Source organism: Pezoporus occidentalis, unplaced genomic scaffold (genome assembly GCF_034315485.1).
Source record: "Pezoporus occidentalis ecotype Australia unplaced genomic scaffold, CSIRO_AGI_Poc_V1 ctg176, whole genome shotgun sequence".
In the NCBI taxonomy this organism is placed as follows: Eukaryota; Metazoa; Chordata; class Aves; order Psittaciformes; family Psittacidae; genus Pezoporus; species Pezoporus occidentalis.
The window spans coordinates 923,689-940,363 of NW_026913596.1; the positions used below are offsets into that span (position 1 = coordinate 923,689).

A 16,675-nucleotide genomic window follows, 5' to 3' on the forward strand; every position below is an offset into this window, starting at 1 on the left:
GAACCCGGGCTGTGGAATCACCAAAAAGAGAAACTGGAATCTCCTCCGTGGGAACAAAGTGTTATGAAAGTAACTCCACCAAATGCAGCTGCACCTTTAAATCACCGGAGCAGAGTCCACCTCAGCTCACCCAGCAGAAATCCAATAGGAAGAGTAATTTTAATTATGTTAGTCTGGCATAAATGAGAGCAAATTATTTTGCTGCATTTCAGCTGATTGGTGTGTAGATCAAATTACCAAAGAGTTTAAAAGAAGAGTCCTGCAGAGTGCTACTTAGTGAACTGTATTTAATCTGCATTTAATTTTCCTTGGGTAGAAGGCAAGAGAAGAGCTGGATCTGAAACGTAGTCACAACTACTGTGCTTTGGGGGGTACGTGCTTTTACCAGAGTGAGTTCAAGCATCTCCCTGACACAAGGTGAAAGAGCAAATGTCCCAAGCAGAGATTTACCCTCTGGAACCAGCTCGTTTCCCAGGGGATGCCCCAGCCCAGGGTGGACCATAAACCTCCAACCTTAGTGAATGACAGCGTTTCAGGCAGCTTTCCCATCTCCTGGTGCCGGGCAAGGAGCACACAGCCCACGCAGAGCCTTCCCCATCAGAGCAGAATTCCACAGCCACCGGAGGATTAAGCTGATCTTTTCAGCCCAGTGCCTGAGAACATCACCTTAACGAGGCCGAGCTAAAAACTGCACAGATTTCAGGCTGTCTGGCTGCATTAAATTATATCACCAGGAGAAAATGTCAAGGATTTAAGTGGCCTTTGGGAGAAAAACGAAGGAGCCAAATGATGTGAGAGAGTCTGATAAAGAGAAGTTTAGAAACAAAATATTTCCATATTTTTCAAGCTGGGACTTGGAAGCTCTGCTGTTTAGCTCATGACATCAGGAGTCTGATTCACAAGCAACTCCACTGCCGACTTTCTATTTTAATGTATTACTAAAACTATATGCATCCCGTGGAATGCACCAAACGATGCCCCCATCCTTCACTTCCATCTGTCTTCTGGACCTTTACGGTTTTCCCGAGGCTGCTATTTTAATTGGCAACGGCTTTTCCAACCCGTGTTATTTTAACGTTCCTACTGAGAATGCCCAGAGGTGGCAGGGCCCTGCAGGAACGCGAAGCTTTTGCCTTTCCATCCCATTTATTTTGCTCCCCAAAGCACAAAAATAAACGCGGGGCTGTTTACATCATCCCCGATGTCTCCAGGAGGAGATGACCGCGGTGGTCCGGGACAGAATGCGCGACATGTCCCGGGCTGTGATGCAGCGTTTCCATCACAGATGGCAAACGTGTGAGCGAGCAACACGGCATCAACCCTGCGAGTCTGGCACAGCGAGAGACGCGTTCCTAATAGCAAGCAACGAGGGCTCCCTAATCCTCATCCCAGCTGACAGTTCCTTGGCCTGCCTAGACACTGACATCATTTTTTCCCACAGTTATCAGCCGTTCAATGCAGTGTGGTGGTGACATAGGTGCTGGTCTCCTGCTCCAGCCCGGGGAAGGCCACAGCACCCGCTGTTGTTCGTGGTCCTTTGTCAAGTGAACCACCCCATCGTGCTGTGGTGACTGTGAGGCTTTCCAGCAGCTCCTGTGTGCATCCATGACCCTTCCATAGCTGGGTTACTGCAAGGCACCCCTGCAACACTCGTATTTAGCCCGAGTAACCAAGAACTAACCATCCCCTTCCAGGAACTGCCTGTGCAGTTACAGACACCGAATCCAGGAGCCCTCCAGGCCAAACCCATGTACCAAAAAGAACATTACACTGCGTTCCAGCCTAAGGGAAAATTAATTACCATGCTAATGTCCAAATCAAAGTAGGTCAGGGTACCTCTTCTCAGTGGACTTTCTAAAAAGAAGCAAATGGTATTTGCTGCGTGACAAACACAGCTCATCTGTAGCAGAAGGATAACCAAGGTAGTGCCAGGGCCCAGATGGGCAATACACAAACTTGCTGGTACCCTCACTGTAAAGCTTAAACTAATCTAATTTAAAAGAATTTTCCTTTAGACACAGGTTTTACAAAAAGCACTGAACCAACAGAAGGCTCAAGTCTTCCCTTTACACCTTCTTCTGAATTCATTCCTTCTGGAAGCTGAACTGGCAGTTGGATAACTTCATCCCATCTGTTCTGTGCATGACTTCCATGCTCAGCTTATTCTAGGCATGACCTAATGGATGGGGCCTTCCTCAAAACCCAGCAGCTTCAAGTGGAACTCGAAACCCCTTGTTATCTTCTAAGACAGATTGAGTCTGCAAGCAGTGTATATGGGAGGGATGCAGGTAATAACACGCTACCACGTATTTACATAGCACACGTTACCCCAGACCTAAAAACGCTTCAGAAGGCTGGTCCTCAGCAGCAATTCCTATGAACTGGAAAACTCTAAGAACAGGAATTAGAGAGAAAAAGGGGGGTGAGGAGGAAGAAAGGTGAAGCAGCTCACAAAGGCCATCAAGTAAGGCAGTGGGAGAGCTGCATTTCCAGGCTCCCAGGGCTCCTGACTCATTCCCAAGCCATGTGAGCCCAGGCTCCGAGGCAGCTGAACTCTGCATTCTTATGGAATCAAACCTCTGGAATCTCTCCAGAAGAAGTGCCATCTTAGCGTTGGCTCGTGGGAGAGTCCTTAAATAGGTCAAGTTCCTTCGTTATCAAACTAAGGATGTGCTCAGTACATATTGATCAGGAGCACTCCTCACCATTATGCAGCCCTTCTGATTCAGAGAATTCAAAGTGCTGTGATAAAGGAGAAGTACAATCAACTGGAGCAGACCTTCACTGCTCCTTCTGACCAACCTAATTCCTGACCTGCCTCAAGTGGTGCTGACAGCTAGAAAACCAGCTCGTTAGAGGAAACGCTTAAGGCAGGGTATGTTAATACCTGTATATGGGGTCCATGAAAAAGGGTGATGGCTTAGCATAATGCAGGGATGGCTGCTGAGGCAGTTGAGACTGGGAAATCTTGGGTAAGACTTCACTTGCCATTAGCTTCCTCTCCCCATAGATGTGGTTTTTCCGTGGCTCTCTGCCCCCGTTCTGACTGGCTCGGATGCGGTTGCCGATGCTCAGATCCAGCGGCTGCTCCTCCCCTGAGGATGGGGCTGGCAGGACCTTCGGTGGCGGCAAGATTGGCTTAATCTCTTTTGGCTTTGTGGTGAGATCAAAGGGTGACTCTGAGCTGGTGCTGCCGACTTTGTGGAGGTCCCTGGGTGACTTTGGTTCTGCCTTGACCAGCAAGTTGTGATTGAGGGTCCGCTCCGTGAAAGGATAGAGGGAATGGGGGAAGTTGGGGAGGAACTGAAAAGGGAACATGGAATGATACGGGAGCGACCCCATCTTTTTCTCCTGCATCCCCATAAAGCCAGGCCCAAAATACTTCTCTGCAATGGAGGCGATAGCTTTAATAGAGTCATTGGCTGCCCCCGTGGTAGGCAGCAAGTGCTCTTCAGGGGGAGGAAAGAAGGAATGCTGAGAATAGAAGAGAGGGATCTCACTCGTGTTGTTGGTGGAACTTGCAGACACAGAGCTGCTGACAAAATCTGGCTTGCTCTCCATCTGTTTGCTCTTATCTTTCGTTTTGTCCCTGTCACTCTCTGCATCACTGTCCAGGTCGGAACCAGTGCCAGTAGTGGTGTCCAGATCTGTGCCTGTGGTTGTGTTGACATCCTCAAAGTCACTGCCGTCAGACATGTCACTGTTCCTGGTTTTTAGCTTCTCCAGGTAGGAGTTTTCCAGGCTGCTTTCACATTTCTCCTCTCCGGAAGCGGCCTGGTTGCTGTTGCTCACTGCGGAGATCAGAGGAAGTGCTGGGTTCCCGAGGGGGCTCGGGAGCTTTGCGTCCGGAGTGTGGTTGAGGGGGCTTTTGAGCAGTTGTGTGGGTGGTAACAAGGGGGGCCTGGGGTATAGAGAGGGTGGGAAAATCCCTGGGAATCCCGGCGTGAGGGCAGGGAATGCTGGGGGGGCAGGTGAGAATGGAAGACCCCCCGGGTGCGGGCGGGATGGAAAATAATCATTAAACCCCAGGCTGGCATGATTGAGGTTGGGAGAGGGCTTGGATTTGTCCATCATGGAAGTGGGTGTGAGGGGCAGGCCAGGGGCAAAAATGCCCCCAGGGTTGTAATGGTTCTTGCCCTCGCAGAAGCGCCGGTGCTTGTTGAGGGAGGAGGTAGTGCTGAACATCTGGCCGCAGTCCTTGCACTTGATCTGGGTGCGACAGTCCGCGTGCATCCGCTTGTGCCGGCACAGGTTGGAGAACTGCGTGTAGGATTTGTGACAGACCTCACCTAAAGCGTCAACAGAAACCAACAACAAAAGCCGTATGAAATTAACAGGACGTGGCGGGAGCTCAGCAGGAGATTCCCCAGCGTCACCCGCCCCTTCCACCCTGCCCCAGAATCTCACATCCTTAAGGACAGAAGAGATAACAGGCAGGGTACACACGGACCAGGCCTTGGGAAACCCACCTCCACATTTCTCCTGCTAAGCCATCCCACCATTTAGCTGTTCTGCTTCAGCTCTCCCCAGATAAAATCAGGCTGACGAGGCCATCTGGTCTCTTCAGTTTACAAGGACGTGGGAATGTGTCTCCCTCTCTAAAGGCTTGCCCAGGACTCGGCCTCACTGCGCTGTGATCTTCGCTACAGGTAAAGAGGCAGCCCCACGAAGTCTGGACGAGGATGCAGAAGCAACGCTGCATGCAACGCCCAGCCCTCACCCACCTGCCGGCCCAGACCTACCACCACCATTCCCTCTGCACAAACCACCTTCCCAAAGGATCTCTGCAGAAACAGCTCTACAGAAATCTGAGTGGGGATTTTCAACAGAGGTAATAATGCATTATAATAATATCTATTTCCATGAGCTGGTCGCTTTCCCTGTAGTCCTGGCATGGCAGGAAGCACTGAAGGCTGAAGGGGGAATGACTTTGCCACATTTAATCAAACCTACCCTTTCTTTAATGCCATTAAGAGTAAGTAACCACTCCGCAGGGATGTTCTATAAATACTTTGCCAGCCAGGCCTCCGTTCAGTGAGAAGCAGGGTGAGATCTTGTACTCACTGAGTTACTGGGACACCCTGGCAGTGCTAAGTTAAGGCAACATCAGCGTTCTCTTTAATGACCTGTAAATACCAGGCTTTCAAAATGTGAATGTTTATGACCCCTTTCACCTGCAGGCTTGGCTGCTGTGGAAGGACCAGGGCAAAGGAAGAACAAACTCCCACCCAAACTGCTCTCTACATCAAACCGCTGTAACTTTTTATTATCTGATCCCTCCTTCAACACAGGAATAAATCCTGCTCCTTCGAGAATTAACACGCTTCCTTCACCAGGGAACTGCTGCTATCACCATGCTGTACATGTGGGAACTGAAACAAAGAGAGGGAGAGTGTATTGCTGGGAGCTGGGCAGACAAAGGCCCAAATGCCAGTTCTCCCAACACCTCATCCTCCAGCTCCGTGATGAAGTGGTCCTTCCTTCCTCCTTCCTCCCTCCCAGCTATTACTGACAGCTACACGCAAGCACGACTTTCCCTACATTTTTTTCCTTACATCTTTAGGATTCACATTTAGGATTTCTTTTAAAGATGTTTGCATATTTGCCCTTCCCAGAACAAAATTCCCCCTTTCCAAGTTTAACCACCTCCCTTGCCGCGTGCCAAGGGATGCTAAATGGTGGTTTAGAAGATACACGCAGCCACAGATAATAAGCGGCTGATCTGTTTAAGCAGATTGTATCACAACTGTGAGCACTTGTAACAGTTTGCACTGGCTCAACACTGTGTTTGTGGTGTTTGTGTTATTTTCAGTGTATTTGCAATACTACCAAATAGAAGTTACACTGCTCCCACATGGCAAAACTCAGTAAGAAGACCAAGGATAACAAATGCAAAGTCTTCCAAGGGAATCGGGCTCCTCTCGTCCATTTTCCACCCCAGGAAGAGTTGCTAAATACATCCAACACTGCACAGAATTCTCTGAAGAAAAGTGCTAGAGCTGCGAGAGCTCACATCATCACTGTAAAACAGGGAAAACTGGAACATTTTGTTAAGTCTCCAGTTCTACAACGATTTAGTAATGTCCTCTCATGCTGTCCTGTGTTCTGCAGCTATAAAGTTACAGGTTTGGGGTTCTTTTTAAAGCCAAATATAGTATCAGAAAAACCCAAACAACCCCCTCCAAAAAAAACCCTTTTCATCCACTGAACGGGAAGGAACAACCTCCCAGCGAATCCTGAAGCTGCTAATGGATTCCATACTCACGCATGTGACTCCACCTGGCACATCTGAACTAGGCAGAATCAGTCTCCGGTTGTTTTACACACTGATTTAGACTGACAACTCCCTAATTCTTATGAGGTGAGAGTGAGGAGATTATGAGAAGAAATCATTCATCTCGCTGCGGCAATGCTATGAGACTCAAATTATCTCTTTCATGTGCCCGTCAGCAAGTGAAAGATTGCATCAAAACGAGCAATAAGAGTATTTTTTCTTCCTCCACTGACACCCATCTGATTATCTCAGAGCACATTAATGAAACGACTCTCCCAGGATACCCTTGCATACTGTTCCCATTATACCAATGGGGAAAAAAGGCAGAAGTGGGCTCAGTGGCTTCCCTACCGAAACATCAAAGCCTGGAATCAAACCCAGATCCCGTTCAGCGCTTGAAGTGTCAGGAAGTGGTCCCTAAAGTTTCCCTGGCTTTGTTGTGACACGATCCACCTTTCTGCACAGTTATCAAAATCCAATAGGTGCTGTGTCAATTAAAAAAATACACAAGCCTGAGAATGACAGGGAAGGAGACGGATGGCTCCCGAGGGAAAATGCCCTATTGGAAACAACCCATGAAAGAGCGCGCTAAGGACACCGTTAATCTGCTATTTATTTGGCTTTCAAGCATTATCCAGATGAAAGATGCAGTAAATAAGGAAAGAAAAAACCCCTCTTTTTAAAGAACACCTTGCTGTCCCTGTGACTATTCCACATCCTTTGAGGCACCCCTGCACAACATTTCGATCCAGCTGTGTCAGCTCTGTATTTATGTCACCGACACGAGCATTCAGGAATGATTAAGGCCAAAAAAAAGAGGAGAGAAAGAAAAAGATACAAGAAAATGGCATCGCCAGGACCGCTGCGAGACTCAGCTTTTAACTTGTCAAAAAGTCAGAAACTGCCACCAATGTTTACTGAAAAAACAGGGAGAAAAAGAGAAGGGGGGGGAGAATCACTGTGGAATTTCATCTTGTGCTCTGACCTATAAAATTACCGCGGCTGCTCACAGAGGGACAGCGAGTACTGGGGGGCCCTGCAGGATACGTGCAATTACAGCCCAAGGCAGAGCTCTGTGATGGCCGTGACAACTTACATATGAAAGGTTTGACAGTGCTGTGAATGTGCTTGTGCTGTTTGAGGCCAGAGGAGGTGGCGAAGGTCTTGCCGCAGTCCGGGCAGGCGTGAGCCCGCGCGCCCACGTGCTGGGAGCGGATGTGCCGCTGGAGGTTGCTGGGGTCGGTGAATACCTGCAAGAGGAAAGGCTGTGAGAGGAGGAACCCAAGCGTGGGGAGAGGAGCGTCTGTGTGACAGCCTGGCTGCATTTTGGGGCTTGTCACCACGGATCCTGGCATGAGGTGTGCAGGGAATTCACCTCCCGCTGCAAACGGTGAGGAACCTGAGCCGTGCCGAGCTGCCCATTCACCCTCTGACGTGTGCTGGGCTCACCATCTGCCCTGCACAGAGCTCACCCCCATCCCTGCAGACACTCTGGGAAAAGGCCAAGGTGAGCTGCTCATGGCAAGGCTGAGCTCCACATCCCAACAGAGATGCTGGCTGGGCGCACCACTCACCCTGCATCGCCCCACCATGCCAGGCCACCAAACCATGCCCGAATGTGTCACCTGTCCTCCAGACCCCTTTCCCCTGCTCCCAGCACCCTCGCCCAGGCAAAGCTGCCCCCATCACCACGTTCTGCACCGTACCTTAACACAGTTTTCACATTCAAACCGTTTCCCACTGTCGTGAGACATTTGGTGCCGAATCAGGTTGGATTTCCAGTTGAAAGCCTTGGGACACTGGTCACACTTGTACTCCCTCTCCTCAGTGTGGATTACCATGTGCTGCTCCAGGCTGGGGAACAAAGAGACAGGCTGACCTCAGTGGCAGGCATGGACTGGACACACATGGGAGGTGGACACTGCTACAGGCCTACTGCCCCATATCAGGGAGATCTGAACCCAGCATAGATGATGACAGAGAAACCAGTGCAGACCCATGGGGTATGGGGGGGATTCCAGAACCAACCTTTGTGAAAAGGAGCTGAGCAGCACATGGACCATGAGAGGGGCAGTGACACACAAATAGCCTCTCCTTTGTTTTCTTGGCATTCATTTCACAGATGGAAGCTGCCCTATTCTGCCTCAGAATGTCGCTGTGTTTTATGGTATTTCTTATTAAATACCCGAGTCCATTTACAAGGGGGAAAAGGAAGGTAAAACCAGACCTGACCCTGCAGGTTCCTGGAGGGAAAAATGAGCACTTTGTGACCAAGGCTTCTATGGCATCCCCTCAGGGAAAGACAAGATATTAGCTGTTGCTGCTGAGGCTATCACATTGCCATTCTGGTGGGCACAAAGCCCACAGCTTCCCAGAACACAGCAACTTAACGTTGGAGAGAAACGTGATAAGGTGCAAACACATTTCACTTCTAAATGTCAGACATCTTTGATTACTTAACTCGGCAATTTCAACCTCTGCCAACTGGCAGCTTCTCCCGAACCTGGAGGATGATGGCAAACCAGAGCGGCTGCTGGCGCGGGGCCACGGCAGGGATGGCCCTGCAGAGGAGCACAGGGCTGCTCCGATTCCAAAGTACCAACCCCATGGATTGGCCCATGGTACTCACCGAGCCCCAGACCCAGTGTGACACCCTGCTGGTGGTACCAGGGCACACAGAGAGCACCGGGGTCCGCTGCATTGAAGACCAAGTGATGTAAAACATACTGAGCCATCCCACAGCTCCCAGGCCTGCCCTGAGAAACCAAGCAGGAGAATCCACATCCTTCACCCCAGTTTAACAGGAGTTACAAGTGCCCGTCCTTACCGCGAGTTCGGATGGAGGACAAACTGCTGTGAAATCTGCTCCTGCCTGGAATCCCCACAGATCGATATGAAACCGTTCCTATGGAACTTTAAAGTATGGCTGTATTTTTATAGGAACATTAAACTAAGCACTACTGGAAAATCCTGCCACCCTTCATTAAATGAAGGACAACCTCAGAGCAGGTTAGCCATGGGGCCTGAGGGATATGGAAACCCAGGAATTAGCCTTGTCCTGTCCTCAGGAACACACTGTTCTGACTGTCTTTGGATAGCATCTTTGGACTGGCCTCTCCAGTGGGACCTGCCTAAGGTGGAGCAGAATGGGCATGACACTGGTCCTCTGAAATTCCCAGCGTAAAGACCAATTGCACGGACATCACTGTGCCCCGAGGGCATTTTCTGGCACGCAGGGGCAACCACGTAGAAGCTGGCTCCATCACAAGTGGCCTTGGGGGGACTGCAGATCTACATACAAATCTAAGCAGCCACCAGCCTGCTACTCCCTTGAAGGACCGCCTCTTCCTCCAAATGAGGTAGTTAATATTCATGAACATGCCCCTTCTAAACTGCCAATCCACTCATTTTAAAGAAGCAATATTCATTTTGCTAAAGAAATTATGTTCTTAACGCTACAGATTTTTTCACCCATACAAAGAAATCTATACCTTTCATATACATACACAAAAATACGCTCCTGCTAACTGTGATTTATGAGTTTATTTAGCGCAAATATGGACAAACTAATATGCTGTTTAGAGGCAAGTACCTACTGGGATTAGCAAAACATTTATTTATTTAGTCAGCTGCTAAATGCTCAATTTCAGTTCCCCAGTGGCACTCTTGATTTGATCTGTATTAACTTCTGAAAAATTATAAGGCCATCTAGGAACACAGCCTGGATATATTCAGTGTTTTAGTGGCTTTCTGAGTACACGAAATGCAGCCAGATTGATGGGGAGGGATAGATGTGCACACTCTCTCCCAGCTCCACTAAATCCATCAGGCTGATGGTGATGGTGCTCGCTCTATCCTTCCCCTGTCAAAACCAGTATGAACCTTCTATTACTTGCTTAAGAAAATCCCAACCCCAACATTCCCTAACGTTTTCCAAGCGTACAGGTCTGTGGCGAGGAACCTGGAGCATCCCCGATCACCTGAGTGCAATTGGCAACAGCTTGAAAAGGGCTCTCTCCAAGAAAATCAAGGGCACTGGGGGCCTGAGCTCAGCCTCATCATTTGAACACTCAGAAGAAGCTTCAAGCAGACAACTGTGAACACCTTTACTCCCAGGGGTAAGTAATCACTAAAGGAGAAAAGGGATTTCCGATTTTTCTGCTCCTCTTAACCCCTGCAAAAAGGACCCAGTTTTGGGTCTACTCCAAGCCAAGGGGAGCCAGGAAGCACACAGATGGCACAAAGAGGAGACACATACATTTCAAAAGGGTCTTTCCTAAATGACCATAAAAGCTCCAGAGTGCTGGAAGCTGAAGAGGGGAAAGTTTCTATCACTGTCAGAGAGGCCAAAGAATAAGAATTTCTACTAAAATCATGAATATTTTAAACATTTAAAGGCAGTTTCCTTTTCTCACCAGGTAAAAATAACAAAGGGAATTGCAGCCTCCTGGTGTCTGATTGGAAGTGGCCAAGGTAGAAACATGAGGTGAGGAATAAAGACATGCAACTGTGCCAACAGACCCACTGCACAGGTATCACTGGCAGGCAGTATCTGTTACTACCTTTACAGTGCCCACAACCCAGCCAAGAGCCAAGCTCTGTTCAGGACAGATAAACCACTGGAATGTTCTTTATGTTTCACCTTTCTCTACGGTTTTAAAAGAGTTTTTTTCCCTTCACTTACCTAGATAAAAGATCTGAAAGTAACAATGTAATTAAGCTCAAAATGACTGATGCCGGTGAACATCACCTTTTTATATCTGTAACTGAAATGAAACAGGTCTTATATTGGCTTAAAGCTCTTTTTATGACATAAGGATTGCCAGTTCTCACATTATAACAACTCTTGCTGCGTGTGGTGTTTGTTCATCTAAGAACTCAACTGAAGCAAGTGAGAACTTCAGCCCTGGTAACAGAGCAAACTCGAGTCCTTACGTTGTGGGGAAAACCTTGAAAACACAGCTCAGGGGTTAAAGACTTAAAATGCAAATAAACACAAGCCTAAAAGGATTAAAAACCCCCTCAAGTTCTTAAAACTGGCTCCTAATATTTAACCATTTGAGTCTCAGGTTGGAAATGGATCAGAAATCTCAAAGGTTCCTGCTTTAAAGCTGTATGCGATCACTATCACATTATGCTTGGAGGAGGCACAAGTTCAATTAAAGCTTTATTGGGTATAAGAATTCTTCCTTTTAGAAATTAATTCCATCTTGTTTAGAGTTGTCTTAGAATAATAACTGAATAATTACTGCAAATAAAACGAGCTGGGGAACATCCCATCTTCTCTCTTTGCACATTTCTATTACAAGAACACTTGGTGAATATAAAATCTTTACATGAACCTTTTCCTTATCAAAAAACCACTGAAAAATTGATTGGAATAGGGGTTTTTAATTGCTTCTGCAGAGGAGTCATCACCACGTGAAGAGCTCTCAGTGTAATAACACCTCTTTATACCCACTGATGTCAAATGACCAGAATTAGATATAAAAGAAGTGCTCACACAAATATTGGCAGAACATGTTACCCCTCAGAAGCAGCTCACATGGGAGCTGCACAGATGCTAACGGGGTCTCTCAACCTGTCACAGCCCTGACAATGGGAATTCAGAGAACAACCCTTGAAGCTTTACAGTGCCAATGATCTGCGGATGCTTGTGCCAAGGAGCAATGAAAAGCATCACAGTTGATGAAACCAAGGGGAAATAAAGTGCTGTCCAATAGCGAATGACATTGAAGGATCCTGAAACCAGGATTCCTTAACCCTATGGCCAGTGGAAAGGTCTGAGCCACCCCGCTCCTGCCTTGTCCTGCATTTCCCATCACCAGATGGACCGCACAGGAGGCACCGAGAGCGGCAGGCAGGGGAGCGCCCGCAGCTGTGTGGTACCTGTATTTATTGGGGAACATCCTCTCGCAGTCTTTGCACTCATAGACCTGTCCATCGCCAAGACCTTCCTGCTTGATCTCGTCACTCAGGCTCTCGTAGAGGGAGCTGACAGCGCTGCAGGCGTACTTCTTGTGGCGCCGCAGGTCGAGCTTGGACTGGAACAGTTCATCGCAGTCCTCGCAGCGGAACGAGTGCTCTTCTGCAACACACACACAAAATGCTTTTGACTTGAGCGTCAGGAAGTTCAAGCAAGTCTCATTATTGCACCCGACACTGAGCCTGTGAAGAGAACTGAGCATCTATCGAACAGAGGGGGCTGCAAGTGAGAGGGGAGAGAAAGCCAGGCAGGCTGGGCCAGCACAATGAGCATTAAGAGAAAAACATCAATCACCTAACAGGAGAGATCTCGTGTTCTTTGTGTCCTGGCCTCTGCTGAGACACTGAGACCCACAAGAACTAGTAGATACACCAAAACCAAGGGCAGTTCTGGAGTATTGTGTTTGTTTGCAATGAGGTTTTAGGGGAAATAGGAGCAAGCTTTTCCTCAGGAGTGGCCACCAGGGGAGAAAAGGAACAAACCCTGCTCCTGCAGACAGATACTGGAGAAGCAAATTGCCCCAGCACAGACCTGGGGAAGCTCCTTTCTAAGACAATGTCTTTCTAGTGTTACCCCCTTGACTCAGCCAGCACAACTGCAGAGCACAGTGAGCCACTGAACCCGAGGAGCTCCACACCAGAGCTCCACGGAGGAAAGCAAAGGCAGCCAAATGCTTTAATGCTTTGCTGTTTTGCCTTTAATGCTTTGCTGTTTTTGCCTTTTTTTGTCTTAAAAAAAAAAAAGAAAAGAGAAAGATGTAATGCACATAATAAATTACTGCAGTCAAGGTCAAACAAATTAAAAAGAGGGCAGCTATTATTAAGTTTACAAGGCAGCATCCTGACCACAGTGCCAAGCCAAACAAGCGGCTCAGAGCTGTAAATTTTCCAGGAGAACAATCTCTGCGAGGGAGTGGGGATAACTCCGGGTTCCTCCGGCCTGGAACAGCAGCTTCCCAGCGACCTGCCGCAGTGCCCTGCCCTCCTCACCCTCTTCCTCTGCACCCCGGGCTCTGCTTCCTTCGTACCAAGTGTTGCTCCCTTCTCCTGATGACTTCCGAAAGAAAAGCTTGTGGTAAAATGCATGAGCTCAAGGGAAGAGTGGAAAGATTCTCAGGGATGCAGCCAAAAGCCAGCGCTGTGATGGATCTGATCCATCCCTGCTGCTCTGCGGGCAAGGGGGTGATGGGGCCGATCTCTGCCTGGAGCCGTTTTCAGAGCCGACAACCTTTCAGGGAACCCTTGGTTTGCCCAGTTCTGCACAATCACAACCACTCCCGCTGTGCTTTAAGGCCTGAAATTGTGTTTTATATAAATCAGGGTTAATTCTGTTAAAAGGCTGCCACAGCACAAGGCAGCATCACCCGGAGACAGGCGCTTCCCACCTGCACGTGGGCACTGCTTTCCCTTTGCTGCTTCTCTCGACACAGCCTGCTCAGACCCTGTGGTTTTCACCCCGTGCCCCTGCACGCCGGGGAGCCTGCGACGTGCTGCTGCGGTGACTCAGACCAGATCCCTTCAGCTGCCACAGCGGGGCTACGTAGGCAGCTGAAACCCAAAGTGGTCCCCACCTACACGGGAAGTAGCGACATGCCCACGAGCTGGGAGCAGTCACACACAGCTGAAGGAGAAAAGAGCACCACGACCCATGCAGCAGAGCCTGGCTCTTCATCCAAGCAGCGTGTCTGCTGCCACTGCACCCCATTTACACATGGAATGAACACAATACAGAGGTGCTCCGGGATTTCCTGACCTGCAGAAGAGAGGGATGTAAAAGGAATAAACTCCATCAGGTCCACATTTTCCTGTAGGGGTGGGAAGGGATCTTGACTAAAAAACAAGAACTAAGGGAAGAAAATACCCACATCTTACCCATTTCAAGTCGTTTTGACAGATCATATACTCTGAAATTGCTATCAGCAGCCTCACAATGAAGTGGGTCAGGCTCTGCTCTACGCCTTAGAGAAACTCTGTTTACTAGCACTTTGTAGAGCAGTACACCAGTATGCATCTCATGGGTTTTATGTCCCTGGGGCAGGAAACCTGGAAATCAAGATATAAAGAACCACCCAGCGGCATCGAGAGACTCTGTATAACCTATCATTAAAATAATCCAAATTACTTTTTAATGAGGAAAAAGAAGAAAAAGGATGTGCAGTATCATGGTATGCCTTGTTACTGCATTTGACTTGTAACAGCAGTTACCTGGCAGAATGTAACATTTCATCTGCATGTGTCTATGAACCCAAATCATTCCCAGTGTGAGAGCAGCATGGGAGGGATGAGGGCTGGGTTTCGGTGTATTTAGGCACCTCTTTTCTCTCCATACATCCATATTTAGGGTAAGAAGAGAGAAGCCTGACAGCATCAAGTGTTGGAGCACATGCACCGCATGGGCTGAGGCAGCGATCTCCTCCTGCATCACTCCTCATCATCAGTGAAGCACATCAGCTCCAGAACAAGTGCTTCTCTGCTACAGCACTGGGGTTTCAGAGCCTCAGACGTCAGGCTGCCCTCACAGTCACTGGCAGCAACAGCCATGACCCCACTTTTGGTACATGGGACAGAAGTTCATCTGACTCATGCAGCCACTGAACTGCGGAGGAACAGGATAAATCCCTCGCTGACTCCAGCTAACGTGGAGCTGCCCTGGCGCGGGGTCTGCCTGCCTCAGAATTCACCCACGAACCGACTGTTTCCCCTCTTTGCTCCTTCCTAACACAGCAATGCCTCGACACAAGAAGCTTCTCTGTAGAGGCAACCAAAAGCCCCCCAGCCTGGGAAGTCCTTCTTGAGAAGCGCCTATGAAACTCCCAGCATGTCTCCAGCTCCAGCTGGCAATTCCGCAGACCTGAAAACCTGGAGTGGAGGAAACAGGGCTTTTTTTCCTTCTTTTTGTTTGGCTCCCCAGAAAACACATCCCGATACCTCCTGCAGATCTGCACTCAACACTTCCCACTGCAGTCTGAGATCTACAGGATTAACTGGATCTTGCTTGGCCCAAACTATCCTCTAGAAACCACAAATCCACTTTGAGTTTGGAAAAGCAGCCACTGAGCATAATTTATTGCACACCTGGCTGCAGATGGACTCACAAGCATCCCCTCCCAGAGCATACAACCTGTTGTTACCAACCAGAATAATGTATTTTTATCCTCTCTATCAGATTACAGAGCAGACAAATACACTGACAGCCTCAGTAATAACTGTCACAGCGTTTTGCACTTGCCTGCTTTCAGAGCCACACAGATTTTACAGCTCTTGCATATCACTAAACTGAGAAACCCTGCGTATTCTGTGCAGGCTTGTGCTTGAGCACCAACAACGCTCCTCTTCCAACCCCCAAAACAACAGTTTCTTCATAGATGGAGAAGATGGATTGCAGGGAAAGAAATTTACGTGTTTCAGAATATTTGGGCTTGGAAAAAGAAATTTTTACTGAGAAGAATTAGAGAACAGGCAAAAATACCATTAAAAGCCTTGTAGCCACATGTCATTCATGTTGCAAACGCTATTTTGGTGCTCAGGTTAAGCAGAGGAAGAACTGACTGGCTGGTAGAGCGGCTGATTAAATCACATCAATGTCCAACACCCCTTCCCCTGGCATTCCCACTTCTGAACTTTAGAAGAGTGGAGATCAGACCTCAATAAACAGTGCTGCAGGGAACGGAACTGACCTGCACACTAAGGGCCAGACCATCACCCTGCAAAAACAAAACCTAAGGAAGGAAGGAGGCCCAGGACTCAGCGAAGGAGTCCTGGAACGAACGGACTGTGTGCCCCTGCATCACACACAGTTTGTAGAGCTCAGGTTTACTGAGAGCTTTTTTTTCCTTCTTTAAGCACCAAAAATAAAAATACTGCCCTTCAAAACAAGTTCTCATTGAAGTTCCCTTCTTTCCTTAAGCACCGCAAACAACAACAGTGCCCTTCAAAAGCAGGTTCCGACTCCGGTACCTTACAGGGAGAAGGGGATACAAAGAAAAGGAAAATCCAGTTACACAAAAATTGCTGCCTGCTCCCCACGTCTTGTTTGTCAGATCCCCAGTTCTATGTGCCTATCTGGAGTTCCATCAGTAACACTCAGGACAAAGCAGGAATGTAGCAGAAAAATAAATCAGTGCCTAATAGCTTTCAGAGAAACCAAGGGGAACACAATTATGTGGCATCTACATGCTAATCTACCAGACTTGAATCTCAAAGGAGTTCAAGTGCCCTACTCAAAATTCCTGCAGTGATAAGGGGTCTGCTGTGTTTGGCTGGGGTTTGGAGAAAAGATTTTTATGATAATTATCTTTGTGCTGAGCAATTTTGCATTTTCTTTCGTGTTAATTCAGGCTGGAGATGGGGGTGCGAGGGAGGCAGCGGGGAGATAGCACAGGCTCAAAGCAGAAAGTGGTAAGAAGTCAAATATTT

The 16,675-nt window shown here is 48.3% G+C and overlaps 1 protein-coding gene across 10 annotated transcripts in view; it reads right to left on the reverse strand.

The window, feature by feature from the left end:
• PRDM16 (PR/SET domain 16) overlaps positions 1 to 16,675 on the reverse strand; it is a 272,710-nt gene that overhangs the window by 19,217 nt on the left and 236,818 nt on the right. For all 10 annotated transcript variants that reach the window (XM_062614559.1, XM_062614560.1, XM_062614557.1 and 7 more), the window contains 4 exons: positions 12,164 to 12,362; positions 7,981 to 8,128; positions 7,371 to 7,524; positions 2,888 to 4,289 (listed from right to left, as the gene is read on the reverse strand). In XM_062614559.1, coding sequence (XP_062470543.1) covers positions 2,888 to 4,289; positions 7,371 to 7,524; positions 7,981 to 8,128; positions 12,164 to 12,362 — 1,903 coding nt within the window. The remainder of the gene's footprint in view (positions 1 to 2,887; positions 4,290 to 7,370; positions 7,525 to 7,980; positions 8,129 to 12,163; positions 12,363 to 16,675) is intronic.